Source organism: Rhinolophus ferrumequinum, chromosome 9, assembly GCF_004115265.2.
Source record: "Rhinolophus ferrumequinum isolate MPI-CBG mRhiFer1 chromosome 9, mRhiFer1_v1.p, whole genome shotgun sequence".
NCBI lineage: Eukaryota > Metazoa > Chordata > Mammalia > Chiroptera > Rhinolophidae > Rhinolophus > Rhinolophus ferrumequinum.
Window position 1 is genome coordinate 84,052,426 of NC_046292.1, and position 11,416 is coordinate 84,063,841.

General features: G+C 39.3%; 1 protein-coding gene across 1 annotated transcript in view; it reads left to right on the forward strand.

Annotated features, from left to right (window-relative positions):
* Window positions 1-3,231: 3,231 nt before the first annotated feature.
* Window positions 3,232-11,416, forward strand: part of LOC117027123 (uncharacterized) — a 252,524-nt gene continuing 244,339 nt past the window's right edge. Inside the window, 2 exon segments of the mRNA XM_033114510.1 lie at window positions 3,232-3,307; window positions 7,116-7,176. Of these exon segments, the coding sequence (XP_032970401.1) occupies window positions 3,232-3,307; window positions 7,116-7,176 (137 nt within the window).

Consider the following 11,416-nt stretch of genomic DNA (forward strand, 5'->3'; position numbering starts at 1 on the left):
CTGTAATATATTCTTCATTTCCATTATTGTATCCTTTATTTCTAACTAGTTTTTTTTTCATGTTTTCTAGCTCCATTTTTATGTTCCCTATCTGTTAAAGTTCTCCCTGAGATCAGTGATCAGCCTTATAACCAGTGTTTGGAACTAGCAGGTTGATTGTCTCCATTTTGTTTAGTTCTTTTTCTGGAGCTTTGTTCTGTTCTTTTACTTGAGACATGTTTCTTTGTCTCCCCATTTTGGCTGCCTCCCTGTGTCTGTTTCTATGTATTAGGTAGGGCTGCTATGTCTTCTGGTCTTAGTGGAGTGACCTTATGTAGTAGGTGTGCTGTGGGGTTCAGTGGTGCAGTCTTTCTGGTCCCCTGAGTCATGCACTCCAGGTGCGTCCCTTGTGTGGGTTGTGTGTGCCCTCCTCTTGTAGTTGAGCCTCGTTTGCAATTTGCACATCAATTGGAGGGATCGACTCTCAGACTCATTGGTTGTGAGGACTGGCCTTGACTACAGTGAAGAGTTGTTGTACAGGGGCTGATCCTACAGAGCAGGATCTGCCTCAGCAGGACTCTGGTGCCTGCCCAATCCACTCCTTGGGTGTATCGTACTTGGAGGTGGCTGGGTGATGCTCCAGCTCATTTTGAAGCTCCTGCTTCAAGATCACCAAGAAGGGGATCTGTTATAGGTCAAGTTCAGCCATAGCCCATGCCCCACCAAGGGACACCTGGCAGGAGCCACAAAGAAATCCACAGATGGCTGCTGCCCATGCTGTGCTTGGAAGTGCCTTGAGAGGCCAAGCTGTGAACCAAGGCCAGCTGCTCATAGTGCTGAGCTTAGGGCTGCTCATCCAGAGGTACAGGACATGCTCAAGCCAGATGCTGCTTATCTTGGCTCCAGGAACCTTCAAGAGACTCTAGGAAAGTCTGCACCTTGAGCCAAGGCAAGCGGCCACTGAAAGCAACCTGGGTGTGCCTGAAAGTTGGGCGGGGCCAAGTCTTGAATTGCGGGGAGCATGGTGAATGAATGGCGGAGATTCAGAAATGGCAACCAACTGTGATTGCCAGCGGGGAAGGGAGAAACAAAGAAACAATGGCTTCCACCAGCTCCCCAGTCCAGGAGAATGCCCCCTCTGCAGCCCCCGTCCCAAGCCAGACAACTCAGTTCCCCATCATATGTCCCTGCTGCCTTTCCAGTCACTGCCCCAGTGCTGGAGCTCAGAGCGAACAATTCCATTGGTGGGTAAGTCCGTGTGGTCCATTTAAGAGGAGCGCCTGGGAGTGCAGCAGCCCTTGGTCTCAGTCAGCCATAATCCCTGCTGGTTTTCACAACCAGAAATTATGGGGACTTCTCTTCCTGTCACTGGGACCCTGGGCTGGAGTGGAGCTCGGACCTCTCACTCCTCTGGGGGGTGAGGTGGACCTCCACAGCTGAAATAGCCCTCCTGACCTTTAATGGTCACACATGGGTGTGGGACCAGCTGCTTCTGCATCTCTGCCCCTCCTACCAGTCTTGACGTGGCTTCTTCTGCAAGTCTTTAGCTATAGAGCTTTGGTTCAGTAAGATTTTAGGTGATTCTCAATGATGATTCTTTTGTAGATCAGTTGTAATTTTGATGTGGTCGTGAGAGAAGGTAAGCATAGCATGTACCTGCTGTGCCATCTTGGTATTCCCCCTAGAGGGTATTTTTATGTTGTCTTTTTTCCAGCTGCAATAGGTCTTAACCTGTGGCTGGGGACAACCAGGTTTCCTGTTCTTCCCCAGAAAATTAAGGCTTTTGTTTCCAAGAGGACGTAAGAGTGGAGTACTCAGGTGGTGCTCAGTGCTATTCTGAAGCGGTTTCTGCTCTGTTACAGAGAGGCTTTCTACGGACCAGTGTTTCTGAACAGCATCACTGTTATCATTTTGGATTGAAAATTCTTTGTTGTCAGGTGCTAGTCTATGTATTGCAGAATGTTTAGCAACGTTCCTGGTCTCTAAGCACTGAACACTAGCAGCATCCTCACCCACAGGTATGGCAATCAAAAATGTCTCCAGACTTTGCCAAATATCCTCTTGGAGGTGTAATTGTTCCCCACTTAGAACCACTGCTCTGAACTCTTGCCATGAACCCAGAAGGTCCACGGAGAAGAGATTATGAGTGATTGTGAATTCCCTTTGTGTTCGAAGATCCTCACAAGTTCTATGTTCTCAAGTGAGGCCACATTCAGACTTTAGAAATTTGTTAGCAATTTTTAGCTGAATTCTTTTTATTGGTTCATGGGGTCTCGTGTTTGCTCCAGTAAGCAAGTGCTTGTATCTTGTCACTCCTTGGACACACCTATTTTTCCCCAAGATTTTAGGTTAGTTGATTACACTGTGACTTCAACTTTCTGATGGGTTTAATAAAAGTTGTGAATTTGTAGATATTCAGGATATTGTTTGCTTTATGTTTGGGAACAACTCCCTTTCCAGCTTTCTATTCCTTAAGTGGAAGCTGGAAGTCAGACATACATAATTTTTAATTTTCTCAACTATCATGCAGAGGAATTGGAAACTTTTGGAGGTTAAGCAACTACCCTGTGTACAAGAGATCAGAAACAATGGCTTTCTAGCTGTAAACACAAGTTTATTCCACACTATTATTCTGACTCTTCATGTAGAATAATAGTGTGTTAGGTTTAACTAGTGACTTTCCATGGTAGGTTTTATATTCTTCTTTTAATTTATTCTCTAATATACATTCAGATTGTAGTGCAGAAAACTACTGGGTAGGATGAAGGAGGGGTATGGTAGAATAGTTTGTTATTGTGGATGTGGGGACAGAGCCAGGAGTGCAGTTTCCAAGTTCTCGGCCTCACATGGAAAGGTGCTGTCTCAGGTAGTAAACGGCCATCTGCTGTGATTGGATGGCCATCAGCTGTGGCTAGTTGGCCGTCAGCTGTAACCAGTGAGCCATTGGCCACTAATATAACTGCCGTGGCTACGCTAGCAGCAAATGGGGAGCTAGCAAGAAGATGGTGGCTGAGCTGGCAAGAGCGGATTGCAGTTAGCACGGCGGATTGCAGCTAGCAAGTGGGGTTGGTTGGTGGGCAGAGAAGCGGACTGCAGGTTGCGGGTCATGTGGCTCCTGCTTCCTGTGTCTCCAACCCAGCCGCCAGTGAGACTGTGGTGGTATGATTCCCCTGTCTATGGCTCTGTGGGTGTTCCTTTTTGGCCTCACCATATCCTGCATTCTTATGTGGGGAGCGGGAGCTGAGACCCCGCATGACACCCCACGTGACAGTGGGTGTCAGTCCTACTCTTTCCTGGAGGCTTCAAATTCAGATGCCTATGGGGCCAGGTAAGAAATACAAATGAGTGAAATGTGCTGGGTCTGTGTGGACACTCACTTTTCTTGACACTTGTGGCCTAGCTTTTAATAGTGGCAAGGATACAGAAATATATTTCTTTATAAGAGAAACAGTAGTACAAGCAGAATGATATGTGGGAACTCTCTCTTATTCTGCCTGAGGACGGGCAGAATTTATTTGACCAGCACTATTTGTTTTTTTTTTCAATTGAGGCACGTATTGTAATAGTTCCTGGGCACTGCCTAATGTCTTAAGGCACCCATTAAAGTTACCTGTTTGCCCCTGAGATCATTTTATTCAAACTTAAATATTTATCAAGCACCCACTACATGCTAGGCTCTAGAGCAGGGGTGTTAAAACTTTTTTCAATGTTTTTCACCAAGGGCCATATGCAGTAAAATACACACACAGCCGGGCCACTCACTCGAGGTGAAGTACGTGTTGCCTCACCTGGTTTATTTAAGTAAACGAAATATATTTTTGGAATTTGCTGCGGGCCAATTAACAATGGATTGTGGACCGACCGCAGTTGTCCCGTGGGCCGCAGTTTGGACACCCCTGCTCTAGAGCGTTCTAGGTTCTGAGAATGCATTAATGAATTAAGCGAGGCCTGACCTTCTGGAGCTTACATTTTGTTTTGTGGTCTGCCATAGTGGGTGTGCGAACCATAGCCCTAGGGTCACTACCTAAAGTGTGTGCTATCACCACTTACCTCCATCCAGTTGTTGCCAACCATGGATGTGGACCCTATGTGGCCAAATTTTTAAAATTTCCAAGAGAAGCCGAAAGTAGAATTTTTTTAGTGTAATTTTCTTATTTTTAAATATTGGCTCAACATGTTTTAAATCACTGTGAAGGTCAAACAAAACATGTTTGCAGACAGAATCTGGCTTGCGACCTCTGTCTAACACCATCTTTGCCCTTGCTGGTCGGCTTGAGAAGAAAAATGCAATGGAATGACAGCTGTAGCCATGTTAATTCCCTTCTCTGGAAGCAATGAACCAGTTGTCAGAGATTTGGCAATTCCAGAATTTAATTTGCAATACAAGGTCAACAATTTCAGTGAAAGCACTTGAAATCAGCCTTACAACAAATGAACCAAAAAAAGAAGGACTTTATAAATGACTGGGTGATTATAACAGAATGTGGTCAACAGGTTCCTAGCAAACAGGTTATATTGCAATTATCAACCTGCTTGCAGGTTTGAGACTGGCTTTTAAAACGTGATTCCTATTGTAGGCCACTTGTATTTCAACAAAAATGCTACACTGTGCTCCAAATTTACAGCCACGGTGAGAGTTTTGTAATGGTGCCATTAGTTCATTAAGTCTGGTGTTCCTGAAAAGCCCAAAGCAAGGTATTTGGTAAATTGATGGCATTTATAACTATTATTTCCTTTTCTTTTGGACTTTCTTGACAACGTAGGACATACAGGTAGTTAAATAAATATGTTAGCTCTCTGATTTGCTCCATATTTTGCCAGTTACTCATGTAAGTGATAGTTTTATTTTAGGTGGTGTGGCGGCTGCTCATTCATCACTAACTTTTTGAAATTATTATTTGCTGACAGATTCTACTCATTGTTCTATGAACTTGTCATTCTCATTTCACTGCTGTTCTGTGCCCAGAGTTTTTTCCAACTATCTTTTCCTAATTTGAATTCTAATTCTGCATGTTCCTCAGAGTTCACTCTGTTACATAGCTGCATCCTGCACATTGATTGGGCATCTTTGGCTCTGGAACTTGCTTCACACCTATTTTATTCATTTACTTTATTTGCCATAGCTCTTAACAGTTAAAAGGTCATTTTTGACTTTTTTCACTTCTTCCCACTTTCAAGGTCTTTGAATTAAATTCCCAGGAATTGTACTGGGGTTAAACATTCACATATCAATATTTATATCACAGCAGAGACCTTGTCCATGTCTTTTCATGCCCTACAGCCAGGTCTCAGATTCTCTGATATTTCTCTGGCTTAAGGGGGTTGATTGTGTTTTGTCATGTCTGTTCCCAGGTTGTCTACCAATTGTAAGGGATCTGATTACAAACTCCAAATTCCAGCTCATACAACCTTGGAGATTGATATTGTTTATTGCAAATAATACCTGATCCCAGCTCCCAGAGAGTCACAAGCAAGGAGGTTCTCTTAGACATACCCTTTCTTTATGAGACCGGGGAGTATGCAGTTTTACTGCTCTTCTAGTGATAGCTGCCTCTTAAATGATGTATCATTCGGTTCTATCAAACCACTTTCTTGATTCAACTACATATTTTATATGAGATAATAAAGGGATTGGATGTTATTTCATAATTGTACTGAGTCTTACTGCACTAATATTGCATTCTGAATATTTGTGCAGAAAGATGTTTAAAAGGCAGCCTTCTGTGAGGGGAGAAGTCTGCCTTACTGAAAGGTTCCTGAGCATTATATTATGTTAATAAAAACATAATATGCTTTTTGGCTTGTACATTTGGATTATAAATCTGCAAAATAAACTTAAAATGACAATAACACAAGCAACTTTACAAATTACAAACATCTTAAAGACAAACATTAACTATTATATTAATAACAAATTCAAAGAAACAAAATAAAGCAGATTTTTATGCCATAAACATTCCTAGAAATATATGCTTTTGAATTACTCTTTAGTCACTGGCAATGGAAAAAACAAGCAAATAAAACTTCATTTTCTTTTAATTGGCTAAAATTTTCTCATTTTGATGTCTATTTTTTTCTTTTAAATAATCTTACATGTATTTCCCTTATTTTAGGAAGTAATCGATATAATCTTTTATATTCATCTTACAAAAAAAGAGGTTTAAAATTAACACTACAAGGGCTAAAATCTTTCATCTTTCAACTTTGATAGATAGCCACATAGAGCTCAAATGTACTTTGTGAAGTGACTTTTTAAAACTATGATTGATAGTACCGAATAAAAAATATGTCATATGTATCATTCATACATGATGTACTTTGTTTTACTGCCAACTACTGATACCCACTTCTAAAGGGCAAATTCCACGTTTAAAATTAAAAGTTCCTTTGGTGAATGTTTATAATAATCTAATAAATACTGGGACTATCGCTTTTTAGGAAATTTTCTATTTATTATAAACATCTGCCCCCAGATTGTATTCTAGTGTAGTATTTTAATCAATTGAACTAATATCAAGTGAAATACCTTGCCGATTGAACTTGATAATTTATTGCATGACTCTAAGGAGTTTTAAGAAACACATTTCCTTTCATTAAAATCGGTATATGCCATATCTTTGCTGAATAATGTTCTCAGCATTTAATCTGCTTGGTCCTTAAATTTAAGTAATAAACACATGTTTATTACTGGCTGTATCAGATATTATCTATTTATGACAGTTACAACACTGGATCTCAATTTTTAAAAAGATAAATATAATACAGCTATCTAAAACATGCAACAGCAAGTTTTCATCATAATATGAAAGCAGTCTAATTGGTCACCTTTTGGGCATAAAAATAGAAAGTTTAAGCTGTCTAAATGAAGTCTGAATTTTTCCTAGAGGTTACCTTTTTAAAAGATTACATTTTGTGAATATTTACTGACTCTCAGTTTGTTAGATGTATGGCTAAAGAAAGAAGAACAGCAATAATAAAAACAAGAGACCAAATCAAATCTTGTTGACTCTATGCTTAGATTGTTTGGGACCATTAAGTAGTCTCATAGCACTGGCTCTCCAACCCCAAATTGCTTAATACATCTCATGGTTGGACCAATTTATTCTAGTTCTCAAGTATTATTTTTTCTTTTTTAGAGAAACTTGATTTAAATCTGTGCATTGCCAAGGGCAAGGACCTGAGAACATGGATGGAGAGGTAAGATTGATATAACAGTAGCTTCCTCTTTGATTTTTTTCTTTTAAAAGCAGCCTTTTAAACTTTATTTTTCAGAGTATTATCCATGGAGGGAAAGTATAGAAGTGAGTAGAAATTTAGCCTCCTTTGTAGCACTCACGGGTAAAGAGGATGATTAACGAGCACGGCAGACAATGTCATAGCAAAAGAGAGACCATAGAACTTAAACAAAAGTGCCTTCAGAATTTCCAAGGATTCCCATGATCCATAGTAGGACCTCATTGTGCCTGTCCGCTGTTTCTATTTTTGAGCAGATTTATAAACACAGCACCACATATTTTCATGTGGCTGATTGCCCAGGGGCAGAATTAGATTGACTGCACTGAAACTGTGAGGCTTGTGAGTTTTGGGCAAGGGCTAGAGTGAAATAAGTAGTGTAATTGTTTTTGTGGAGTGACCGTGGGACCTCCTCTGTTCTGAATTACACATGGCTCAACCCTTTGACCTAACCAGACTCGGCAATGGCTGGCAGAACTCCTAAAGCTGTACTGAAAGGGTCCATCACTGACAAGCTGGAACGTTATCTGTCAGGCAAGATGTGGGCCAACAACCATATTAAACTATAGTAATTACTAGTGAGACCATGTTTGCGACCACCTCTACTTCATTTAACCAGTTATCATATCAGTTGTTATTTCAGCAAGAAGTGCCAGTGTGAGGCATTTTTGGAATCCAAATGCAGCATGGATACTTTTGATATATATCAAATATATATATATTTAGAAAATATATATACATTTACTAAATTTTGGGTCATCTTCAAGGATATTTTGCCAAATTATCCAAACATTATTATAATTTTTTTTCTCTTTTCATACATAAGTTTTGGGAAATGCTACAAGCCATAATTAAAGTTCTTTCATCTCAATATATTCAATTTAAATCTTTAAAAATAGATACTAGCCCACTGATGTAATTCCTCAAAGGTATCAAAGCTAAGGGAGGGGGCTGTGCAGAGGACTTCTAGTCAAGGTTGGAGACCATAAAATGTGCTGACTTTTTGCATTTGTGGAGACTTTATTCTGTGATTCACATGATGATGAGTTAGATAAATGTACCTATATCTATGTATGATTTTGAAGCCATCCACTTGAATTTTTATTTTTGATTCAATTAATTGAATTTTCTAATGTAAGCAGAGAACTTTGGTTTACTTTTAGGCGCTTGATATTACTTCCAAAACTAGTCCTGTTTGTGAAACATGACGCCCAATTATTTATCTATATATTTTTTCATGGCCATTTTTACAAATTAAAGTTCTCTATAGTTATTTTATGCTTACAAGAACTTGGAAATAATTTAGCATTTATTTTTTTTCTTTCTCATCTGAGGCAACTCAGGCTGAATATTAATTCAATTCTTAGTTACATGGCATTTAAAATTTTCTTTAAAGAATGAGAAACTTTAACTACATTTTTAAGAAAATTTTATTCCTTAACTCTAAGGACTCTAAAACATGAGCACAGGGAGGTCTCTATGAGATCATTTCCAAAAAAAAAAACAAACAAAAAAAACACACAAAAAATCCCACTGAAATTTCCTATAAGGTCCCCAACAAAACTGCATCCAGCCCTACCCATTCTTATTCTCATTAGCAGGAAAATGTTTGCTCTCCACCGTAATCTAACATGGAATGCTTAGAGCAGACAGGTGCAAATTGCAAGCTGTTTCACTTTGGCTGTTATCCCCTAAATCGCCAAAGTAATAGACTGGAAGAACAAAAAAGGTTCCAGCTCAAATAGCATAAATGAAACTCTTAACAGGGACACACCAGCTGGCTAGGAGAATGCAGTGCAGCAAATACCAAATATTATCTTTATGCCACTTGCCAAGGAAAACGGTTTCTATCACACCCCCTACCTTTTACTATCGAGATGATGTTCCTTCAACCGTAGTTTGCTTTATTGTAAAGGCGACACTATGGCGGAAGTGGATGACAACAGAAGCCAACATACCTGTTCCTGTTTAGCATCATTACACTCCTCCCAGCGATTCAGGCATGATTAGGTTTCTGGAGGTGGACCAGACTGACAGTATTTCTAGCCATATCCTTTTTTTTTTTTTTTTTTTTTTTGGCTGATCCAAGCAAAGCCCCAGAGCAGGGAAACAACAAAAACAGTCACCACCACCCCCTCCTCACTAACTATGAATCTGCTGAGCTAGTCTGTTGAAAAAACAAAAAACAAAACAGTTGTTCACACTAGGAACACCTACACCGATTTCAGGGAAGAGACAGGCCCTGCCAGTATGTGTAGGAATCCAAGGCATGCGTTTCAGAAAAGGGACCCTAACTCTGTCATTCCAAAGTGGCTTCTTCTTGTGACTTCCGGGTGTGCCCTGGAACTGCTGTTTGGAAGCAGTAACTTTAGCTCTGAGGCTGCTGACTAGGTCCAACTGTGCGATCTTCCGCTGCACACAGGGGAGGGAGACAACTCCTTGTTTACAGCTGGAAAGAGGAAAACAGCTACGGTAGACACAAATGAGGGCTGACGGTTTCGTGAAGCACAGTTGGTTGGTCGCGGATGCAATGTGACTGCCCTGAACTGAGCGATGATCTGTGCAGTATGCAGAATTCACTTTCTTGCTGGTCTGTGCCACCAGGCTTGGAGCAGCGCTGCCCGCGCCCCTTGGCCGTGGCTTTGAGTGCAGCCAGAGCTGAACACTGTGCGGTGGGACCCGATTCCTTCCGACAACAATCACATTCTTTTAAAAACTTCCTAGGTTTTGGTTGTCACTGGTTATACATGAATTTGTTGTTGTTAGTGTTCGCCACTCTATCGCAGATTTCCTTTCAAGTTGAGGGTGCCGACATCAAAAAATGTTGGTTGTTTTTTAATGGATAATACCGAAAACACTGTCAGTTCTTACAAATTTCAGGAAGTTTCCCCGCCCCCCCATTTAAATCACAAACTATTACTTGTTTTCTTCCACACTGTAGCTATATTTATGGTTATCCTAGATATATGGAAGTATATATCTAGGACAACCTTACCAAAATAAAGAAAAAAGATCTGATTTATTGCTCTTTAAGCACACATGGAAAAGAAATGTGTTACTAGAAATTGCTTACCTAGATTCTATTTAGAGTTAGATTATAGTATATCAATTAAGTAGAAATGTGAAGGAAACAAGCCATGGAGTATATCCGTAGTAGTCTTAGTTAAGCGTTCTAAATATTTTGCTTTTCTTCAGAACTAAGTAGATATCAATGAGAAGCAAGAAGATACTGATGACTAAATTTTGTTTCTTAATTTAAGTTTTGAAATACCATATAGGTATTTAATGAGTTAATGTGATCATATTCAAAGTAATAACATGACCTAAATACGTTAAGTGGTAATGAAGGAATTGATGTAAAATATGAATGAAGGATTATTTTCCATGCGCTAAAGAGATAAAATCTTACCAGGAAAGAGAGAATCTACATTGAGAAAGGAGTGGTGGAAAGTACAATTTATACTGCTTAAAGGTGCCTGTGCATCAAGGAGAGAAAAGAGGGAGGAAATTAGCAAGAAAGAGAAGTCAGAAATCTCTCCCAATTAACTTTTGAACATCTGTTAGTACTAAAGAGGTCACAAAATGCAAACCTTCAATTGGTAATCCTCTCAAAGAATTTATCTCTGGTGTGTACAATCGGACTTTTCTTTTAAATATGTGAACTTGTGAAAATATCTTTGAGACTTTTTTAACATTAGAGAGCAAATACATAATTTCATTTGAAGTCCTGAGTAAGGAAACGAGGTCTATTAATAGGCCACATCCATCTATTTAAAAGCATGTTTAACTTGCTCTGAAAGGAGTGAAGTGCCAAAATTACTGAACCATGTCAAGAAAACTAGTGTCTGCTGTTACCTCAGATGGAGGCAATGAAAAAAAAAATCACACATCAACCTCTATCTTCATAAAATCTAGGAACATTTAGTGCAGTTGTAAACTACTGTTTTGAAAAATTTAACAAGATTTTAATGAATGTCGCTTAATATTTTTATATTAAATTTGAGAAAGTATGTAAATTAGTATAATTTATTTTCTATTGTTGTTTAAGCATATATTTTAATGTGTGAGTATGACACTATGCATCTTAGCAATTTTTAGGATTTGTATTACATTGTTAGACAATCTCCTAGATGTTATTTGTATCTTTGAAATAGAGCAGTTATACAGAATACATTATTCTATATTAACTATGGATGTAAAATGA